The 22,803-nt window shown below is 33.9% G+C and overlaps 1 protein-coding gene across 1 annotated transcript in view; it reads right to left on the reverse strand.

The window, feature by feature from the left end:
* Positions 1-22,803, reverse strand: part of LOC128555182 (neuronal acetylcholine receptor subunit alpha-10-like) — a 111,667-nt gene that overhangs the window by 15,525 nt on the left and 73,339 nt on the right. The window contains exons 3-5 of the mRNA XM_053536779.1: positions 18,428-18,537; positions 17,573-18,030; positions 9,122-9,208 (exon numbers count right to left, since the gene is read on the reverse strand). Of these exons, the coding sequence (XP_053392754.1) occupies positions 9,122-9,208; positions 17,573-18,030; positions 18,428-18,537 (655 nt within the window). The remainder of the gene's footprint in view (positions 1-9,121; positions 9,209-17,572; positions 18,031-18,427; positions 18,538-22,803) is intronic.

Below are 22,803 nucleotides of genomic sequence, written 5' to 3' on the forward strand. Positions count from 1 at the left end.
TCAAACATCTCATTAAGATATTTCAGGTCCGTAATCACTTGAATGTTATTACATGTTTAAAAAAAATCGACTTTTTTCTTTAACACTTTCTTAGCAAATCTCACCATATGTCTCTCAATACTTTCATGTCAATTCATTTCATTCCGAATTTACCGTTAATACATGCAGCTTCGCATATTCTTCCGATTATTTTGTTGAAAAAATGACGATTAAACGTGTCATGTCTTTATGGGATAGGGATAAAATATCGTCAAATATTGAAAAATTAAAGTCGGTGACCCCTAAGTATTTATGTGTCTACTAGACGAACACACACTGCGAAACAACATACCAAAATTTTAGGTTTTTATCGGGTCGAATTTTTATAAACTGGATTTTAAGGTAAAATTTGTAACAAAACTTGATGCGAGTTTTTCCGTTCTGGCGTCACAATATCGTCTCTGACGTCCTAGGCGTAAATCTTAATTCGCTGAATTTTATACCATTAAGTAGCATTTTCTGAATGCAAAATGACAATTATTTTGTAGTTTTCATTTATATGACATTCAAAGCGCAGGAAAGGAAAAATACCGAAAGCACCCGGAACTGGGCGTTGCACGAAAAGTGACGCCAGGGGCCATTTTTGTGACACAATAGCAAAGAACACGAACAATATGGCGATAAAGTAAAACCGGAGCTCAATCGCATATATCTTGAATTTTATACAGTATAAATTTCAGGACGAAAATCGGCAAAAAGTTTTGGGCGCATTTCACCTTAAGTGATTCAGCTTTAATCATTTCTGTTTGTTTTATTGTAATTAGTATTTAGACTTCGGCACTACCTATTCGAAAACAGTCGTAAATCACGTAAGTGGTATCCCAGTATAAGACCTTCCCTTCAAATGGTATATAACTGGTTTTCTTCAAGTGCGATATGGGGTCTCAAAGGGATATATAGTATATTGACTCGTTTTTAGCCTGTAATTCCTGTCAAAATGTCCGGTCTTCTGATCCGCAAAACATGTATATTTTTATTACAGTTTTAATCTTTTATATATCATAACGTCTGAAATTTGACGTTTCTTGGGGCCATTTAGTTTCTTTCTTCTTGTTTGCCGAGCGTCTTAGAATTGTCGCTGACATGCTTTAGAAAGTCGTTATAAGTAAAGAAGATGTAACGAAGTCGCGAACCAACAACTTTTTCCCCAAAAGACATCCTAGAGTGTCTAATAGTCACACACATTACAGAAAAAAGCCATGATAAAATTTTGTGTTTTTATTAAAATGTTTCATAATCGTTTCTGTTATTCGGCACCTTGCAGCAAAAACGTTCATTTCATTGCAGAAATTACACATTGTTAAAAATTAATTGACCAGCACTCCTATTAGTGAGTTCTCAAAACTACAAGATAGATTCCTAAGCACCATTAAACCGAGCACATGCCAAGATTTCTAAACGGGCCTACACATGTATGTTCAGAGACAAAATCTTGATTTTGTCAGCTGAATGAAATGTAAACTTTTTTTTCAATTTGCTATATTTGACTAGACTATGTTTTATAATTGGAAATGTCATATATTTTGACCATGTGGATTCCTTGATAAAATAATCTTTTCAGTTGCTATGTGCACAATTAGTTCTGCACGATATTTGACAATTATTTTTTTCCTGTACTAAATATAAGTTTAGAATTCCATAATTATACTATATTTTTCCTTACTATCAACTGTGCACCCCGTATACCATAGGATGTTTTTAATTTTTTTATACTGAATTAAATCACAATCTTTATGTCAGTCAGAAAAATATCACAACCAAACATGCATTACTTTTACAGATATTTGAAATTACCAACCCATATCCCATTGTGCATCTTTTATAAGATTAAGGGAAATTCCGGCCAAAAATATTGATAAAACATTTATTTTCGCAACAAGTAGAATCTGCTTGATTAAATGGTACATCATAGCCATATTTTGATGACTAAGCATCTATTTTGGGTATAAAGTTGGTTAGAAAGAAATGTTCAAAGAAACATTTTTCACTTTGGCGGATATCCTGAAAAAAAAAAAACACAACCAAAAACGCTTGTACATCAATTGTTTAGACTTTGATGTAAAACATAAATACTATTGTCCTAAAATGAAACCTGCGTTATATTCAAACTCTTGTTCAACGTTATCCCTAAGAATAGAACATAGAACTTAAGAATGACATATTATGTAAGAAAATGTTTTATGTTACAATATGTTTTCATTCTTGGAAATCGAAAAAAGCTAGATAGAGACAAGAAAAATCTACAGAAATGTTTAATTAGACAATTACTTCTTATATAAGGTCCTTTATATTCAGAACTAAATAAACTTTTATAAAAATATTTATCTTTTCAAACAGTCAATAAAATTTCTTATGTATGGAACTTGCCAGACACAATTTAGTGCCGATATATGAGAATCTTTCTTGCACTTGAAACTGATTTAAATGGATGTCAACAAGATGCAAATGTGAATCACTAAACAACTTGTTTGTGCATTATACATTTTTCTTTATGTCATTAGATACTCAAGGCGTCTGTAAAAATAGGTAGCATTTTTGTTATAGAAGATAGACAATACACCATGGTGCTATTCGGAAATATTGACACCAGATTTTCCAAGTACTGCGTCTGCAATGAGTACTGAAAAGTGAAAGTAGCCAAGTTTTGATAATGTTTGGGTGTAAATTGACTGTGTAGTATTTTGTCTGTGTTGGTACCAGTCAAAGCTTATTTATATGGAGAGGCACTGACGAAGGAATCAATCTTACAGTCCATTTTCCAAATAACTTGTATGTTTTCGCAGCATTACGATCGCGCTCATCTAGAGAGGAAAACATATGAACGTTAGTCCGTTTAAGTGCTTTAAACATATCGAAGGGAAATTGTAGTTGACAACTTAATTATTTTTTTTATTGTATATTTGATGGAGAAAGGCTTCAAACAGTGAATGCTGAGACAATTATATATCGTGGAGATCGAATTTTGATACACTATTTTGTATCTATGACGGAAAGATCACATTTAAATAACAAACAAAATTTTCAGCACAAATTCCTTCAAGCATTATAACAAGTATATTAATATATTCATGTATATCGATAAAGTAATTACAAGATTACATTATTTTTTCAGTTTACACATGCATGAACTATAAAATAATTCCCCTGCAAAAATTTTGATAACAACCCTTTAAAAACAGTTTAAAGGTGTTTTTCACAATTATTTCTAGCGGACAGAATTTTTTGTAACTTTGCATATTTATAGATTGATGTATGACAAGTTAAAATAAAAAATAAAATTAATAGGTACCCGTGCTTTTTTTTTCAATATTCAAAGTTTATTAAGAACACCAAATCGGTATTTTTGTCTGAAGAAACAGTACAGAAATGTTATAATAAAACTACTGCAAACAATTATTTATTCGAAGTTTCACTCTGATGTTACTTTTTATGCATCCGAATTAATAACACCACTATAACTATGCATAAAATGTCAACATATAGATATATTAATTCAGAAAAATTACTCTTGACAGATGTCGAAAGTATCTGAAACTGAGAAAAACACGAAGTATTTCTTAATGATATGAAAAATCTAGCGGACAGATTTTTTCCAAATTTTATATTATGTAAGCTAGAACTAAGACAAAAAATCTAAACCAAAAAAATAATATCAACCCGTGCTTGTTTTCAAGAAAAATTAAAAAATATTCACTCAACCCACAAAAGTATTTTTTCATTACCCCACCCACCTAAAAATTATGAACATTTTTTTTTCTTACAAAACAAATTGCACAATGTTATTACCAGTTCCTTAACCAATATTCTTACTCACATGCGGAATAATGCTCCTTTAAGGTTGCAAGCCTCTAGATCAAATACTTTTTGAGATACGTGCTACACAAGCTTTCACATTCCATTTACGTATATATTTGACCACGTCAAGGGACATAAATCTGTTTTTATTGAGTGAAACCTCAAATAAAAGCACTGGTGCACAATTTCCTCATATCCGACAATTATGCACTTTCGGCGGCGAATTCGGAACTTTACAGTGGATATCGCTTGCTGCGCGATTGAGCTGCGCAGAAAATATTGTGATGAACTCCTTTAAATGAAAATCATGACCATCAGATAAGAAATGATTTATTCAAAAAAATGAGTGACCGCACTTACATGTTTTAGCAATTCTCGACGGTAAATCCAACGAAAATTATTACTGGCTTATGGTGTTTATAGGTAATTTTGAATTATACTTCCTTTTAATAAATAACTAAGACAAAAATATACAAATGATTGAAATACGCTGGTGTGCTCTTCTTTAAAATCTTACCAAATTTTCACAAAAATTAGCTCGAATAAAATTATAAAGGAGAAATTCTAAAATGAATAACATTTTGTCACTCATTTTGATTGTCATGGAGACTTGTAACATATATTTAAATAAACCTTTCGATTACATTACTTCGAAAATTACTTTTGAAGTGGGTGCAAATTTCCAAATAATCATACATGTCTGCTTTTTCATCTTACAAAAATAATTGCTCTCAAAATCTTGAAGGGTTGACGTAATTTGGATAATAACTTCAATAATTGCGGATTTTCGCCAACTGACGCCTTTTAAAAACTTCCTAAAGGGAAACACATTCAAATGAAAAATGATAAACTTAGCCTGTTGTTCTACCTTTTAATAATAACCTGTTTTCAAACTCAAAGACCGTATAAAAGTAAAATTTCGAATGATAGACTAACAGATATAAATATTTAACAAGTAATATCTTTAAAAGATGCGATTTGTTTTTTATGATGCAGTCACAATATAAACGACATCAGTTATTTTAAGTATTTCCCTCGCTTCTGTCAATTGTGGTGGAAAGCGGTAGGAAAAATGTTGCGCGCTATCTTTTCAAAAGGAATAAGGTCAGTAATTTGGTCAAAATTGTGCTTCCGTGTTACAGTCAAAAGAAGAGCAACTTTAATAGTTCCCTATGTTTCCCATTTTTGTACACATTTGTTTAAAACGGGTGGTTTAATCACAATTTTTTTCGCTCTTAGAATCACTCTTTGTGAAATTAGAAGATTTTCCTGTTTATGTTCCAGTGATGGCACGTGTTGTTGATCGAAACCAAACGTAGTGCATATATATGCACAAGAGTAACTATGCGTCGTTTTAGGGTAGCAGACTACCACTGACTGGCATTTTATAAGGAAATATTCAATCTGTTATTTTTTTTTCTATTTTTTTTCAATTTGTGATTGAAAATCATGAAAAGTAGGTGTAGGAAAAAGTGATCTTCCATAAAGGTATGTAAACAAGATCTCAAGATCTGAAGTGGTCGCGGGGATCGTTTTTATATGAAACAAAGAAGGATTTGAATAAGTGACTTCTAGTGAACTGCAATATAAAAGTGATGTATATTTTAGATTTTAAGAACAAAAGTTGTTTATAAGTCAGGCATCTATAAGTTATTTAAAGGCATTTTATTTTCCTGGAGGAACATAACGTGTACTTTTGAATATTACGGTTCAAGTATCATGACAACTCTGTTGTATTCTAAATGTGTGTATAGGCTTTATCTATATAGAAAATTTTAAGGAAAAGTAGCTCCGATTTTACCTGCTGTTTTCTTTTTCACTTTTTACAATAGCTATTGCCCTGCCTAAATGTTTTGTCAATTATTTTCTTTTTGTTTTATATGTCTATTCCAGTCTCTTTTCTTACATTATATTGAAAGGAATTTAATCAGTGCTACACTTTTAGCGCGTATCTGCTATTCCAAGACTTATATATTATATCATATTATAATATGAAATAAGGCACTGTCTCAATCGGGAATCGATCCGACTTCAACTCATCCCATAAGATTTTAAAAGAACTGTCTAATGACAGCATCGATTCCATATCATTTCAAAGGTAGATTTTGGAAGAAAAACAACACTGCTCATATTTGTACTGATGTGCAAGACGTTGCGGTTCCGACAAGTTATATGGACGCTTATAAGGCACAAGGAAAAAGCGTATTCTTCAAAAGAATCCGAAGTCAGACGCTCTGTGCACGCGCCGGAAGGACACATTTTTTAATTCGATAGTATATATCTCATTCGGTATATCGCATGTTACCGTAGAATGATCGATCTCGATTTTCATCGCGAATCTATATTATATTATATTATATTATATTATACTTTACCTTCATAACTATTCAACCTTTAGCCTGGACTGGTCAATCATTCAATTTGGGCAGTGCCATTTACTATTCAAATGGGTGTTCACTGAAAATTTACTGACAGAATAGCGAACAGTGCAGACCATGATCAGCCTGCACTGGTCGCAAAGGCATAATCACTTTCCGCCAGTAGGCTAAAAGTTAAAGTCCATGATACGAAAAATATTTTTCAAATATCAGTCTGTAGGATTTGGATAATAAAAGGAGTTATTGCGAGTGAAGTTAGTATTTTTGAAAAGTATAGATGTTGCTAAAATTAACCCAGATATTTTTTTTGCTTAAATATTTGTGCCGGGCAGTATACTAGTATTTATTTTTATTAGTCATCTAGACCACCTCATAAAGCTTCAATGTCAGAGAAAATAATGATGCTTAGTTAAAGTTGCTGTGCACGTTCAGCAAACTGGAAGTCATGGCAGAGCTTCAATTGTCCAGAGAATATAGAATACAGTCCGGGTATTGCGAACAGAAAAGCACTTGTTCTGCGTATAAATATCATCAACAACTACATTACTTTCTTTCTAGGGATATAAGATGATAATAAAAATGTTGTTATGGAAGTTATTCCAAAAATGTCTTCAAATTTGCCAGAAATGTGCTGATATTTTAAATTATGGGCAAATATCTCAAAAAAGAACTTTGATCTATACATTTTATTTGACCGTATAATTGACAATATGTTGACTTACAATTTTTTCAAAAATTTCATCAAAATTGTGATTTTCACATATACTTTGCGTGAGGTCAAAACTTTTCAAATCAATCTAGTAAAAATCAAGCACACGACCCTGTATTTTTCATCTGTCGACTTTGCTTAGCATATTTTTGAAGTTTTGAAAAATCAGGTATTTTTAAATTCTAAATTGAAAAAAAGAATATGACTCGAACGTGAACAACTACCTTAATGTATTGAAATTTACTACCCTTTAAAATAACAATCATAATCTAGTCAATATTTGAAATTTATCCAAATTCAGTTATCATGCGTTTATTAAATTAAGAACCTTTTTGTTGCACTAATGTGTATACTTTCTTAAATCGTAAGTAAAACTATTTCATGCAGATTCGTTTATGTTTTAAACCGTTATTTACAAAAGTATGGTTTACTTCTGTCTATCTGTTTGTCTGTCTCTTTGTTTATCTGTCTGTCTGTGTGTCTATCTTTTTGTCTGGTGCGTCCTTTCTTGTTGACAAAGTAGCCAGGAACTCTTATCTTGATGGTCAGCCCTGTAAGTAATAACACTTCTGCAAATGCTTTTACTTTGATAATACTTTCGACATTTTGACCGGATTAGCAATCATGCTTTCTCTTAAAAACATCTCTATATTCCTGTTCATTTGGCGTTTTGTTTTTGGGCTGAGATGCGTTTGGAGCAAACAAAAGTTGTTTATGTTCTACTTACAATGCAATATATCCTTCCTGATCTAAATCTCGTCTGACACTAGCATGTTAAAATACTGTAATCAAACGTGAATTAAATATTTATATCTGGTGAGAATGTAGACGCCGAATTGTAATTGAAAAGAATAACGCCACGGTCAATTCTCTGACTATTCACAGTGAGCCTATGCAATAGCATATAAAGCCATGTTACGCTCATCAAGTATTCATGGTGGATGGTAATTGTTCACCTGTGAATACTCACAGTCGCTTCTCTGAAAGCTTCTACAAGGAATGTCAGCATACACACGTTTTATTGTTCCATATGTGTTTTTGGAACATTTCCACGTCTCTAGGGGAACAGTTTGCCCCCAAATGTTTCTGACATTGTTTAGATCTATCGCAGTTTCTGTCATATTTGGATCAGTATGCTTCATGTGTGTTTCTAATCAAGTGTACTACAAGAAGCACTTTATACATTTTAGGTCTCTTTCGATTTATTTCTTGGCCCCTTGGACTTGAGAATGAAATTAGACTTTATCTCTTTTGAGCCAGAATGTATTACTTTATATTGTGTAAAGCAAAAAACAATGGCGCGCTTTTAACTTATAAAAATTAAAAGCAAACTGGTTTAACCTAAGCCGAACGTACTTACATGAAAACCTCATTTAGCGTTTCTTCAGCAAACAAAACTGATTATATTACTTATTAGCCTCTAGCCTGCTGGCGGCAAGTGATTCTGCCTTTGGGACCTGTGCAGACCAAGATCAGCCTGCACACCCGCGCAGTCTGATCTTGGTCTGCACTGTTCGCTATTCAGTCAGTAAATTTTCAATGAACACCCCTTCAATTAATAATGGTATTGCCAAAATTGAGTAATGCAAAAGTCCATTTTAGAAATTTAGCAGGGTAAGGGTTAAATTAACTTTATGGACTGCAAAACGAAACTACAGAGTAGCCGACTGAAAAAGTTAAAGTTTCTAAATGGGACTTGCGTGGACATTTATTCATATTAAGTATGGGCCAAGAAAGATGTTTGAATACTTTACATCCAATAAAAGTGTTAACTTTTTTTTCAACATGCTCAATGCTCGCTTTTTGTCGTTGTTAATACAAATATCAGATATTTAATGATAATTTCAATATATCCTTTATACCAGTAAATTAGCTCTTATTCAAAAGCAACTTAATTTGTAATGTAGATCGATATCGAGTACAATCTTAAAAGGTAAATTAAGATGTTCCCCTGAAGATTAAAACAACCTATATTGTTCTTTACCTAAATCACATTACAGTCATTCAGAGGAATGTAACTGAAAGATTTAGTCATCAAACCTTTACACTCTTTGTGGAAACAGATCTGAGCATAAATACAATCAACACTTTGTTAGCAGTTTGTGGGTAAACTACTCGAGAAAACGATGACCTTAAAAGACCGTTAAACAGTTGAGGTCATTATTTCTACGAGGTTTTCAGCAAATATAGGAAATCTTACCTATAAGGGGAATCGATTCTGCGGCCTTCGGTGTGGATTCGGACAATAACAGCAGCAAGACAAAAAATGCAACAAATATATTCATCCCTGAAATAATAAAGTCATATGAAACATGTAAACATTTTTTATTCTTTGCGATTTTCAAGCCTTTCATAACTGAAATGTGCAAGGTTATTTCAAAAATGTTAACACAACCGTGACTATTTTACATGTTACCTTAACGTATTGATTATTACAGTAATGTCTTGTACATGAGAGTTTTGCTGCATGTTTTCAGAGTTGTCGTTCATGGGTTCTCTTTCTTCGCTGTCAACGTCTACGAACGAAGTTACATGATAACATTGAAAGACAGGAAGATAATAAAATGCCATGTTCCTGTTGTACAACCTGTTTCTTTGATAAATATTGTGAAAGGTTAATATTACAAACGAAACCAATTGAATTGGTTGTCTTTCAGCTAAGACATTTACATGACGAAAATAACTACTAGAAGCCCCACAATAGACAAGATTACAACATATGAAGTAGTTCAAAAATATGTTTAGAATATTACATTAATATGAAGAAAATCATTTCGCCACATCTTTCATATATTAATTTCTGACAAAATCGAGCTTAGAAGCTGCCAGAGTAACATGAACGACAACCCTGGATGGGATATTGACCAAACACAGGATAATTATGAGGATCTAATACATACACTATTAAAATGATCCAAGTAGCAGCAGAGGGGCTTGTGACTTTAGTAAAAGGCAATTCATGCGAAGCGCGTATATGTTTGCTAAGATATGTAACAAGAGAGCTAAGGTAGCGCAATAATGCTCACCTCAAACCCATCTGATAAGAAGTATTTGTCAAACAATTTTGAAAACCGACCTGCAGATTCAAAGGAAAATATTTTCAAATATTTTTATACAGTCTTATGTAGAAAACTAGATCCACACATGGCAGCCAAGTTTATTTGACAAATCATGAAGGCTTTAAACAATTAAAGAAGTGGGTATTTCTGTGCAATTATTTAAAAATTAAGCAGCGGTTCAAGAAGAGAAGTCATTTGAAGATATTTCTATTTTTACCTCTGGTAGCAATATGTTTTGACAAATCAGAATATTATGAACATTCTTCGTAGATGGTCATTCCTGTAAAATCATTTTAAGATCTATTTGACAGTTTTATGTTGATGTTTGCTCTAGCGGCCGTTTGAGAAGCGAGATAATCTGAATGAATTTTCTAACGGATCACCAAAGAAAACATGTAAAAACTATGAATTTGACCACACGTTTCTTGCAAGAAGTTTCCTAGATATAAATACAGTAACCGAAAACGAGACCATGTCCTCTGGAGGTCATGTCTTTTATGACCAAAAATGATTCGAACAATCTTGGTAGCCAACCAATTATCATTTGCATGAAATTATTTTAAAGTCAAACAAGAAGATTTTTTAAACTCCCACTACAAACATATAGGGAAAAGTTTTAACCCCATCACATAATCTGAACAATATTTGTAGAGGGTTATCCAAAGATCTTTGATGGCAATCATTTTGAAATCGGGCTAGCAGTTTTCGATAAGAAGATTTTTGCACTTTTTACTAAAAGTGGCCTTTTCCTTTGGCAGCCGGAAATCGGAGCAGTTGTTTAGGAGGAGATGTCATTCAAACAATTGTCTTCTTATAGCTTTTGCGGCCCCTACGTGCAACCTAGTAGAATCATTTTTAACAATTTGAGTCATATAAGGAACATTCAGGCTAAGTTTCATTGTCTATTCCTAGTTGCATCGGAGATGTCTTTTGAAGAACCATATAGAAGGACGACGTACGATGAGTGATCAGAAATGCTCATCCCGAGCACTTCATTCTCAGGTGAGCTAAGTAAACATTTTCCTCAATATTTGTTGAACGTATTTATCAATATTAAATAACAATTTTCTTAATTTGGAAATTTAAAACTAACATACAAAATTCGTTCCAGTTCAAAGTCAATTATATATATTATCATTACTACTTTTTCATTTTATACACATTTTAAGTAGTTGTTAACATAAGCTGTTCGCTATGAAAGACATGAAAATCCACAGGCAAAACTTCATTCAACTCTGGCATTACTTATTCGTCACAGGGAAGACTTGAGTCAGCTTTAGCATCATTCATTTCTAACAAATGATTGTAATACATATGTATATAAAAACACATGCTGTAAATAATTTGCTATTAAGTATTCCTTGTTACGAAAACTTTGAAAACCACCGTTTGTAGTAAGTCATATCTATGTCATTCAAAGATAAAATTGTGTCAAGACAATATCACACTGTGGTTACACATGATGCATCAGTGAAAATAATATTTCAAATAACTATATAACTATGCACACATCCATTGGTATTTATAAACTAAATCATTGATATTGTATTCTTTTCTACAACTACTGTGTAATAGAGTATTTAACTGAAGAAGCAAGCAAATAAATGGATGAAACGGAGATGAAAGAGTTGGATGATTCAATTGATGAAGGGTTTCTCATAGAATACTAAGACCTTTGTTATAGTGTCAAATGTATTAAAACCTATTTCCTCGTTGAAATAGATTAACATTAGTTTGAGGTCAATATACGATTCTTATGCAATAAATGATATCTCTAAAATTGCAATTAGTTGTGTGTGATAGTTGTCTATGAAATAAGTACTTACCAAGACTTAATTTGGCAGGAGCTTCTGGAGGTACCCAGAATATCACAAGTGTTAAACACGTCAATAGAGCACAAGGCATAATTAAGATAAATGTATAGAAGGCCACTCTACGTCTCACAGTTAGATGGAATTTTAAATCAAGGTAAGGCACATCTTTACAACATTCGTATAACTGAACGTTTCTTTCTCCTTTGTTATCTAGTATATCCCATTCGTTGCTTTTTATATAGTCGTCTACCATGAAACGTGTAATATTTTGGAAGAACTGGAGATCTAGATAAGTACCGTCGTGTGTCCAAGAACCAAACTGTAAGTAGCAGGATTGTGTGTCAAACGGAAAAAACTTGGTTTCAAATGCGCAAGAACTTCTAAGAATAGCTTGTGGCATCCAAAGTATGTCCCCTGTATGTTCCACATTAACGAGGGCGGGTCGCTGTTCCAGCAATCTATCGTCTGCGCTAAATTGCAGGCAGAAGAAAACTATTTAGAAAGAGCTTAGAAATGACGTCCTCTCTTGTTAACATATGCATAATTAACAAAATAGCAACATTCAAGACACACACTCTTTAATGTAGATAAGTGTAGTATTTATATAAAATCAAATCATTCTTTTCAATTTTATCTATACTAATTCGACATGCATATACATATTGGGCTACAAAATGCTACTATAATGGTAAATGGGGTCCTTGTTTAACATCACATCATGTCTTGAAAGTTACTCAATCATCTCAGATGCTGATGTTGAAATGGAATTTGATATAGCAACACTCAGTGACAAACGTGAATGAGTATACGTGAAGACACGTGACAAACATTTAACATATATCCGAGGGCAAGAAAGACGTCAGTATGTTTGAAGCTCCCTGTGCATCGATACTGAAAGTCATGCTGACTCCTTTGGCTCAATGTTGAGTTGTAACGTCTGTAATCCTCTTTCTGCTAGATGTATACAGGGATGTTAACTTCACTAGGTATATAATGGTTAGAAGGAAGGAGGTTGGTTTCATGAAATAAAATAAATGGGGGTTTTCATGTAACCGAATATCAGTAGAAGATAGAACGACAGGCATATGTATTGAGAAAATGAAATAAATCGCATTGAGAGGAAAGCTGGTAAATTAAATAACAACGTACATAGTTACATAAAGTATCAACAGAATAGAAAAAAAACACGGAATTATTTATTTCTATCTGAGTGAAATAAATTTATACTACGTCATGCCAGAATAAGGTAGATTTACTGGGAAGAAACAAAAAATCTATCAAGCCGATGAAGTGTTCACAGAAAGCTATTTGGATCTAATGTGCAGTAAATTCAGAAGAAAAAATAGCATTCAACGTATGAAAGATAATGAAAACTAGAGCTGTCACAGGAGAGACGAATCATACCCCCACAAAACGGCATTGTCACAGAAGTAAGCCAATGTCAAAGTCGAACCTCAAAATCAATAGGGATCTGCTGGCCATGGCCAATCTCCCTATCAACTTTCGTGACCTTAGGCCCATGCGTTCTCAAGTTATCATCCGGAAACCGTTTGACTGTTCCGGGTCATTGTGACCTTGACCTACTGACCTCAAAGTCGAACTTGACCTGCATTTTATTGTTACACCTCTGTACCAAACTTTATGATCCTAGGCCCAAACATTGTCAAGTTTGATCATCCGGAAACCGTTTAAATGTTACGGGTCATTGTGACGTTGGCCTTTGACCTATTGACTTCAAAGTCGATTTTGACCTTTTTTGTGATGTAACACCTGTTTTTTAAGATTTATGATCATTTGACCAAGCGTTCTCAAGTTATCATTTGGAAACCGTTTAACTCTTCTGGGTCAATGTGACCTTGACCTTTTACCTACTGATCTCAAAATCGAACCTGACCTGCATTCTATAATGTTACACCTGTGTACCAAAATTTATTTAAATCTGTCAAGCATTTCACGAGTTATTGTCTAGAAACCATGAAAACCAATGGACCGACCGACCGACCGACCGACCGACAGAGAGACCGACCGACAAGCTCACTCCTATATACCCCCAAAAACTTCATTTGTGGGGGTATAAAAAGTAATGATAAGGCTATTTTTCAAACGCCTTTCGCGTGGTGCAGAATTTAAACTTACCTAGTTGCAGTTTTGCGGGTGACTCGGGAGGAACCCAAAATATTATCAGCGTTAAACACGATAATAAAGCACAGGGCAGCAGTAAAATGAAACTATAGAAAGCTGTCCTTCTTTTCAAACGAATGAAAAACGTCAAGTCTAAGAAAGGAACGCCTTCACAACACTCATAATATTTCACATTTCTAGCTCCATAATTCCCGTATAGTTCCCATTCGTTTCCCTCTATATAATCGTCTACCATTAACTTTTCCTGGCCCATATAAAACTGGAGGTCTAGTTTTGTACCATCATGTGTCCATGATCCGAATTTCAAGTTACATTCTGTTTCATCGTAAGGAAAATATTTGGTGTTGATTGCACAGGTACTTCTTAGAATTGCTTGTGGTATCCATAGTATAGTGCCATCCGAAAACACATTGACTAGTGCCGGCCTCTGTTCAGTTAACCGGGAATCAGCGCTACAAACCCAAAATAAAGCATGTCAGCATAGCGATAGTGAAGAAAATGACATGCAGGGACTCAGAAATGTGTATAATGTACATTCTGATACTGGCAGTTTCGAAATCACCCTTACAAAAAGGTTTGTAGATGGCCTGTGCTCGTCTTCGAAGTACCTGTGATTTGACACCAAAATTATTTTTTACTGTCAATTTATCAGCTCACTGTAGTTGTGAGACTATGAATTCCATAGTATTTTATTAAGAACCTATGTTAACTGTATAACAGGACATTATAGTTGTAGTAAAGAGTTATAGAATATCATTATACATTTAACCAACATTATTTCTCACAAAAAGCATTGTAGTTCAGTAACGCATTAACAATTTATTTCATACTAGACTGCCAAATGTAGTGTTATTATAGTGAATTCGTTTCTTTCCAGGAGTATGTTGATTAATTTAATCGTTCCGATACTCCAAAGCAAAATGAGATAAACCCCATCTCCGAATATTTAGTCTTTCAAGCATAAAGGCATGATTAATACCCTTTTGCTGTGATCAAATATATTTTGATGATTATAGTAACCATCTGATGTTCAGGTCCCGTGTTCACAAAACATTTTTGGTCTCAGCTGAGTTTCAGTTAGAAATTTTAATAACAATTTTATTAAAACTTCAAGGTTAAATTCCAGATGAGACTGGCCATCAATACTGAATAGCCACTTGAAAATAGTTATTAACTTAAAATTGAGTTTTACACATGCTAATTAGATATAAATGACAAATAAGTTTCATTATTAAACGCAGCTGAGACTGAAAATGTTTTGCGAAGACGGGGCCTGGGCATGTTTAAGTCATAGGACGTCGCAAATTTCTAATAGCATTCAACATTCATTACAGAAGGCCTGCACGTATATTTAAATTTATAACTAAATGAATACATTATTCAGATCCCGATTTATATTTTATATCTGCAGTAATATTTGTTTTCTCTTTTATATACAGTATGTAATTGATCCACAGTTTTGCGTAATGTCAACTTTCATTTATACGCGAAAACTCACTTCCCACTTTTAATCAAAATTTGGAAATAACTGTCGTCCTGTTTCACTGTCGACAGTTTGTAGGCTGTACCAAAGATTCCCTGTTAAGCCATAGCACCACTAGCATGTATTTAAGGCAAGGCAGATCGATGTGACTCTGAAATACTTTGCCTTTAACCTCAATAGATTTCACTGGAACTAGCTTGCAAAACCTTCTATATTAACTGCTCCAGCATCATAACAGTAGCGCGAAACTCTATTCATTAGATAAACACTGATATTCCTAAAATTAATCATTTAAAAAATAAATAGCTGATAATATAGCATGGACTGCCATGAAAGTTCGTTCTCATGTTGATAAATCGATGTATAGCGTCCAGGTAAACGAGGGGCCTGCAAAAAGTTCTGTCACTAATTGGCTTCCGTAGTTTTATCCCAAGTGTTTTTTAAAACGCCTCATTGCACTTGAACGGTGTGTCCAATAGCTAACGATATCCGTTGATATCATGCAAATTGCTTTTCAAATGACCGAGTTATCTTAAATTGAAATACATGCAGTCATATAAACTGACCAATTTACTTGGCACATTGTAAAATGGACGAAAGAAAGACTAAAATTCGTAGCTATATTAAATGCCGCATTAGGCATGATATAGATTCAAGGCAGATATTTGTTGAATCGTGTTGTATATATGGATCTCAGGACATTTCAATTCGCACAGTTTTAAGGTGGGTTAAGCTTTTAAAGCTGGGAAACTATCTGTCGAAGATGATACCCGTCCTGGTAGGCCTAAAACCTCTGATCCCTAGGTAAACATCACTGTTGTAAAAGTTGTGGTCGAACAGGATGTGCTATTGTCGGTGAAAGATATAGCCATTTGTACTGGCATATCAGGAGGCAGTGTGCAAACAATTCTGAAAAAGCGTTCGAACCTGAGAAAGGTGGTTTGCGCTAGATGGGTACCTCATTTGCTCACTGAGGAGCAAAAGAAACAACGCTTTAAATGTGCCCGGAAACTTTTGAAAATATACAAAAGCTTTGATAGTCGGGTCATTTCTAACTTGCTAACAGGTGACGAAATCTGGGTGCACATGTCTGAGCCACAGAGAGGGCTGATAATAAGCAATGGAAGAGAAAAGATAAAAACGCCCCTGTATTGTCAAGAGAACCATAAGTTCGAAAAAGATGTTGTACGCAATGTTCTTCAATTCTAGTGGGCCAGTCGTTCAAGTGCCTTGTATTCATCTGGTCATACAGTCATTGGACGATTCTATAAGAACTCTGTATTGAAGAAAGCGAAAAGGTTTTACAATAAGAAACGTCCAAGCAAAGGATGGTCAGGAGTCCATCTTACACACGACAACGCCTCCTCTCACAAGTGCGATATTGTTAAGTCTTTTCTGGCTTCTGAAAATGCGGACGTTATAAATCATCGGCCTTATCTGACCTGTGTCCTTGTGACTTTTTTATTTCCAAGGCATAAGAAAATGCTTTCTGGAAAGAAAGTAAGCCCAGAAGTTCTCTTGGCAGCGCCATTTATCAGTGTCTCAAGTAGACTACAAAAGAAAACTATTTATCTGTTTTTCGCGATTGAGTAAAAACGTTACAAAAATGTGTTTCAGTAAAGGGAGGCTACTTTGAAGGTTTGTAATAAAAATAATTTTGATAAAACGTAACACTTAAGAAATCCGAACCCAATGACAGAACTTTTAGCAGGACCCTCGTATGTAGCAAAGATAATATTCGTTCAGTTCATTCAGAATTTAACAGGTCTATAAACTTTCTAAACTTGATGGAAGAGATACTTTATGTTATTTTATCATGTAGTTCCGCTGGTAGATTTTCATGTCTTTCATGTTATATAACAATCTTTGGCCTTGACAATTGATAAATGTATACAAATGTTAGTTTCTACGCAGACTAATTGCAATACGTGTCGTGCACATAACAGAGTGAGAGAGATACAGCCTGTTGCTCATGCTAAAACACTTTTATTTTTGAAGAGTAGTGACAGAAAAATAGTGAGAGATATGTACAAGGGTGAGGTTAATGACTGGCATGACACCACTATGCTTATTTTCAAGTGATATGTCAAAACACACCTCTACAGAAAAAGTGAAATATAAACTCATTCCTTAAAAATGTGCAGTATTCTCACCAAGCATGAGTTTTGCAGGCGACTCCGGAGGAACCCAGAAGATGACCAGTGTAAGACAAGAAAGCAGGGTGCATGGCAGGAGCAAGATAAAGCTGTAAAAGGCTGTCTTTCTCTTCAACAATATATAGAACTTCAAGTCTAAGTAAGGCGTGTCCTTGCAACACTCGTATATCTCCACGTTTCTCTCACCGCGGTTACCAACTAAATCCCATTCATTGCCCGGAATAAAATCTTCGACAAGGAATTTCGACTGGTTATCAAAGAATTGCAGATCCATCTGGTTTCCATCATGTGTCCAGGAGCCGAACTTAAGATGACATTCATTCTCATCAAACGGGAAGTATTTAGTGTCGAATGCACAGGTACTTCGGAGAATAGCTTGAGGCATCCAGAGAATGGACCCATCGTCAAACACGTTGACAAGGGCACTTCGCTGCTCTATCAGCCGGGTGTCAGCGCTAGATAGGACAAGGGTGAGCAGAAAACAGCTCTGTGTCACAGTTCATACAACATACATTGAACGACACAAACTTATATACTTGTACATGAAGGCAGTAAACACAAACATTTAATTAAGTAATACATTTATATTGATTAACTGTTATATGAATTATATGTTATATGGTGAATGCTCAGACACGTGTGACTAAATATATACTGAGTAAATATAGTCTAAAATATATTTACGTCGATGTCATTAAAGTATAAACGTTTAATAAATCCTAACCTTTAAGAATAGTCTTATTTAAGTGAATAACCATTAACCATGTTAAATATAAATAAACTACGTAAGTCATATTGTCATTCTGCTGTTGTTGGAATACATATAATTATTTGATAATTGGATGTACTTACAAATTATAGAGAACAATATCAGGTATCCAAACCTTTTCAGGTGGAACCATAATTTTCTTTAGTCCGTCATATTTATCTGGGTCCCATTTAAGTAAAGCATCTTTCCATTGCTGAAAAAACAACAACAATAAAATAAATTAGAATACTAAGTAATATATGATTATAAGAGGGGTAACAAGCTCGAGGGTAACTATTTAGGCTGCAACGAATAACTGCCGAATATTCTTATCTACACATACAACCAAAATTCCTTTTTGCATTCAACATAAATTAGTAAAAATAAATATTGAGTTTTTATTACAAAATGTGTCGGCGGGGCGAAAACACGACACATTTTACGCAAAAACTCGATGTTTAGAGGGCGCCGACAAGACAAATTTATCTGTCGAGTTTTCGTGTTGTCGTGTTTACACCCCGCCAACACGAAAACACGACAAATACATTACTTGTCGAGTTTTCGTGTTTTCGCCCCGCAGACATGAAAACACGAAAACTTGACAAATTAGGTATATGTCGAGTTTTCGTGTTGTCGTGTTTTCGCCCCGCTGACACGACAACACGAAAACACGACAAATGCTTTTCAGACATCTCTTATAAAACGTAGAGTTAACTGATTCTGAAACCAGTGGCATAGGGTTTTATTTACATTCACTAAAGATCTGAGATTATAAAACAGTACAATAATATGTCAGATGTCAGTTATCGTTTTAAGAATACAAAATGTATGTATATCAGACCCGGTTCCAGAAATATTTCATTGGGGTGCGGTGAGCGGCAACAGTTAAATGAAGGCGGTATCGGCGAGCCGAGTAGGGTTAGGTACAGAAGTGGGTAACCCCTCATGTTAGGTAGGTCAGGGCGTGTCCGCCTGGAAATGTTTGAAATACATGAATAAAATGGTGGCCCCTGCTGCATTTTTTAGTCCAAAGTTTGAGGTACGGGGGTTAACCCACTCCTGACAGTGGAATCACAGGGTCTCTCCCTTGCCATGTTTTTCAAATATAGGTATGAAATGGTGGTCCCTGTTGCATTTTTGTCCAAAATTTTTGAAATTTAGGAATGCAATGGTGGCCTCTGGTGCATTTTTTGGGTCTAAATTGTGAGAAAATATTATTTTGATATTCGACCTTCGTCTTTCGATATATTTTTATGTAACAAAAAGATATTCGGTCGAAATATACATAGAACATAAGTCAATTTTAGTTATTAAAGTTATATTTTCTAGCATGCAGATATGTTGTGTTTGTCATAGGGCATGACGGTGTTGTTCTGAATTTAATTGTTTTACATCTTCTTGAATAAAATATAAACCATACTAAAATTGTTCTTGTTGTAATTAAATCGAGTACACCCCTTTTAAGATTCAGTGTAACAATTTCACCCAAATATGCTTTATTAAAAATCCGTACATCTTTTCCATCCTATAACCCTATACTTGACATAATAAATTACCGTTATCCTTGTCTACCCCGACCTGAATTGTACTAACCTTTAATCTATGTCTTTGTATTGCAATAATCGAGAGCAAGTGTAAATGCTTCATTGCACTTGCCTTCTTGATGTAAATGCATATATAGATAGTTCACCTATATGAATAATAAATATTATCTAAGATAATTATTGCTTTGTTTCAGGTTAGTACTTTTACTTCATTAGTTACAGAGCTTACTTATAAGTGTATTAGGTAATATGACTTTGATGTAAATTGTTCTAAAATTAGTATTTCTTGTAGTATTGTTAGGACATCAAGTGTACATGTATATTTCGATTTTCAATGTATTGTATAAAAGTAAATGCTTCATTTGCACTTGCCTTCTTGATATAAATGCATATATAGAGAGTTTACCTATATGTATAATAAATATATTATCTAAGATAATTATTGCTTTGTTTCAGTTTCAATATTTGTTCTGTGGGACAAATAAGTGATCCCAGATGTGTAGCACCCAAAGAACCCACATCTACCAGTAAAATATAAATATTTGGCAGAAGGGTTGAGCTAGCCTTCGGGCACGACAAGAAAAAGTCCTTCGTCATGTTCAGTTCAGCAGTTGTTGTGCGCATGTCTAACAGAAAACACGAAAACTCGACAAATAAGATACTTGACGTGTTTTCATGTTTTCGCCCCGCCAACACGAAAACACGAATTGGCAGAAATCCGCCACCATAGAATACGCCGATTTTATAATAATACATGCTTTGCCAGCAATTTAAGCAAACTCATCATACCATAAAAAAGCATGTGTTGCTATTGTTCTGTCAAACTGTTGTTCTTTTAATAGAATAACCTCGTTGGTAGTCATTATTAGAATCTTAATGAAATATATACTGCAAGTATAATGCGGTTACTTTGATGAAAGTTAACAGCATTCTGCTAGAAACGACATATTTATGAAGTAGTAAACTATTTAAAGGAGTGTAACTATAATAAACCGACATTAGGTACATTTTATATGAAAACGCGATTGACAGTTAACACGTTCAAACAGAAATAAATATCTATGGAACAGCTAGAAATCAATGTTCAGCTAATAAACTCAGGATATTGTTTCTTAAAACGGAATAATTAAGTGCAAAGTTTTGGTTTTATATAACATTTTCACATGACGAACTAAACTAAAATATTTAAAGACAAACCCTTAAAGTTCTTAAACTGGGATGATTCTCGATTTAAATGACACTATATGTAAGGTACTTTGATTAAATTTTCGACTGTTTATAAACATTTGCAGAAGTCTTCTTTTATTTGTTCGTTTGTCCTCGTGTGATTGCTTGTGCTTGTTTATGTGTGCTAGTCTTGTGCATGTCCGCACGCTGTGGATTGCGCTTTGGGGAGGCTGCCGTTTTGGAAAGTGGCTTTAACTATTGGATATTCATCCTTGTTTTTTTTCTATTAGAAACAAAATTCAAAATAAATAGAAAATAAAACAATATTCAGGATTTTTAACAAAAATATTACTACTTGCAGAATATGGAAACGGTCTGTAAGTTTATTTACTGATTTTCAACAACAGTTTCCCAAGGGCTTATTTATTTGAAGATGTGATCTTGGTAATCAAGCAGCACTTCCGGTCTAGTCTGATAAAAATCAGCCATCATTACTTTAAAGTAAAAATTGCAATTTCATGTTTTATGTAAGCAAGTTTCTGTTTTTATTTCATTGTGGGCATAAAATTGACTTTTTGATAGCATTTCAAATGAGACATCTTAAAAAAAATCCTTATTCCTTATTCCATATGTGACCATATCTTTATCGAAGCTTTCGTATAGTGTTGACATGTCAGACAAAAAGTAGAAGATAAATGAACCCTACTTTTCTCGGCGTATTTTTGTGGTTAAAATGTCATTTATGTATTCGTTTTTGAAATAGGTCTGACTATGTGTGACAACTCTCAGAACTGTATTTCTCAATCATACCCTGGTGATGCAACCAGACTGAATCTCATAACTATGAAATAACATCGCAAAATTGTTGCATATTATGGTTTAAGTGTAGTGTTACTGTTAATGAATACTGGCATTCTAAAATAGTGTAAAAAAGAAATAACATTAAACCTTTCCCAGTGCTAATACCAATTTTCAAAAACAATAGCTCTTCTTAGTTTCCCTTAAGCCAAAATTCAGACTAACAAAAAACCTTCTTACAAGTAAATTGGCAATTTTCATAATTTGACATTGATAACTGATGGAAGATCTTGATCAATGAAAGCCTATTATTCCACAACATTGCATACACTCAAACCAGTATTGTATTCTCTATATTAATAGTGTTTATATTTGTAACATCAATCTTTACAGCTTTGACGGAATTTATTGTTTCACCACAAGCTATTATTCAAAACATGTTACTTTTAACGAGTATCTTAGATAGATTAGCTTGGTAATTTTAGCTCATACTTTAAGAGCATGTATATGTTAACAGAAACGCGAGTAAATAAGTAATCATTAAATGAACTACTTTTTATTAATTCTGGGATGAGTTATATTAAGAACCACCTCTTGTTATGTATCATGTATGTGTAAATCATGTATATCATTATACTTTTATTCAGCATACATCCTGTCATGTATAGCCTGTGTAATAAATTCACTAGTTGGAAGTAAAAGATTGGCATTAAATCGTGGGCTTGGTGCAAAACTATTGTAACTGTATATAAATAAAGAACAAGATACAGTAGTTTTGCGCTAAGCCCTCGAAATGTTTTAAGGAGTACAATGTATGTATGTACACCGATGTATATGGTTTCTTCAAAACACTTAGGTACTACAACTTCAATGGTACCCATATATGTCCATTCTCATATCTACAATTAGTGTATTTTCAATGTACATTTCACTGTCAGGTTTATATACGATGACAGTTACAGTAGACAGCC

Source organism: Mercenaria mercenaria, chromosome 2 (genome assembly GCF_021730395.1).
Source record: "Mercenaria mercenaria strain notata chromosome 2, MADL_Memer_1, whole genome shotgun sequence".
NCBI classification, from domain to species: domain Eukaryota; kingdom Metazoa; phylum Mollusca; class Bivalvia; order Venerida; family Veneridae; genus Mercenaria; species Mercenaria mercenaria.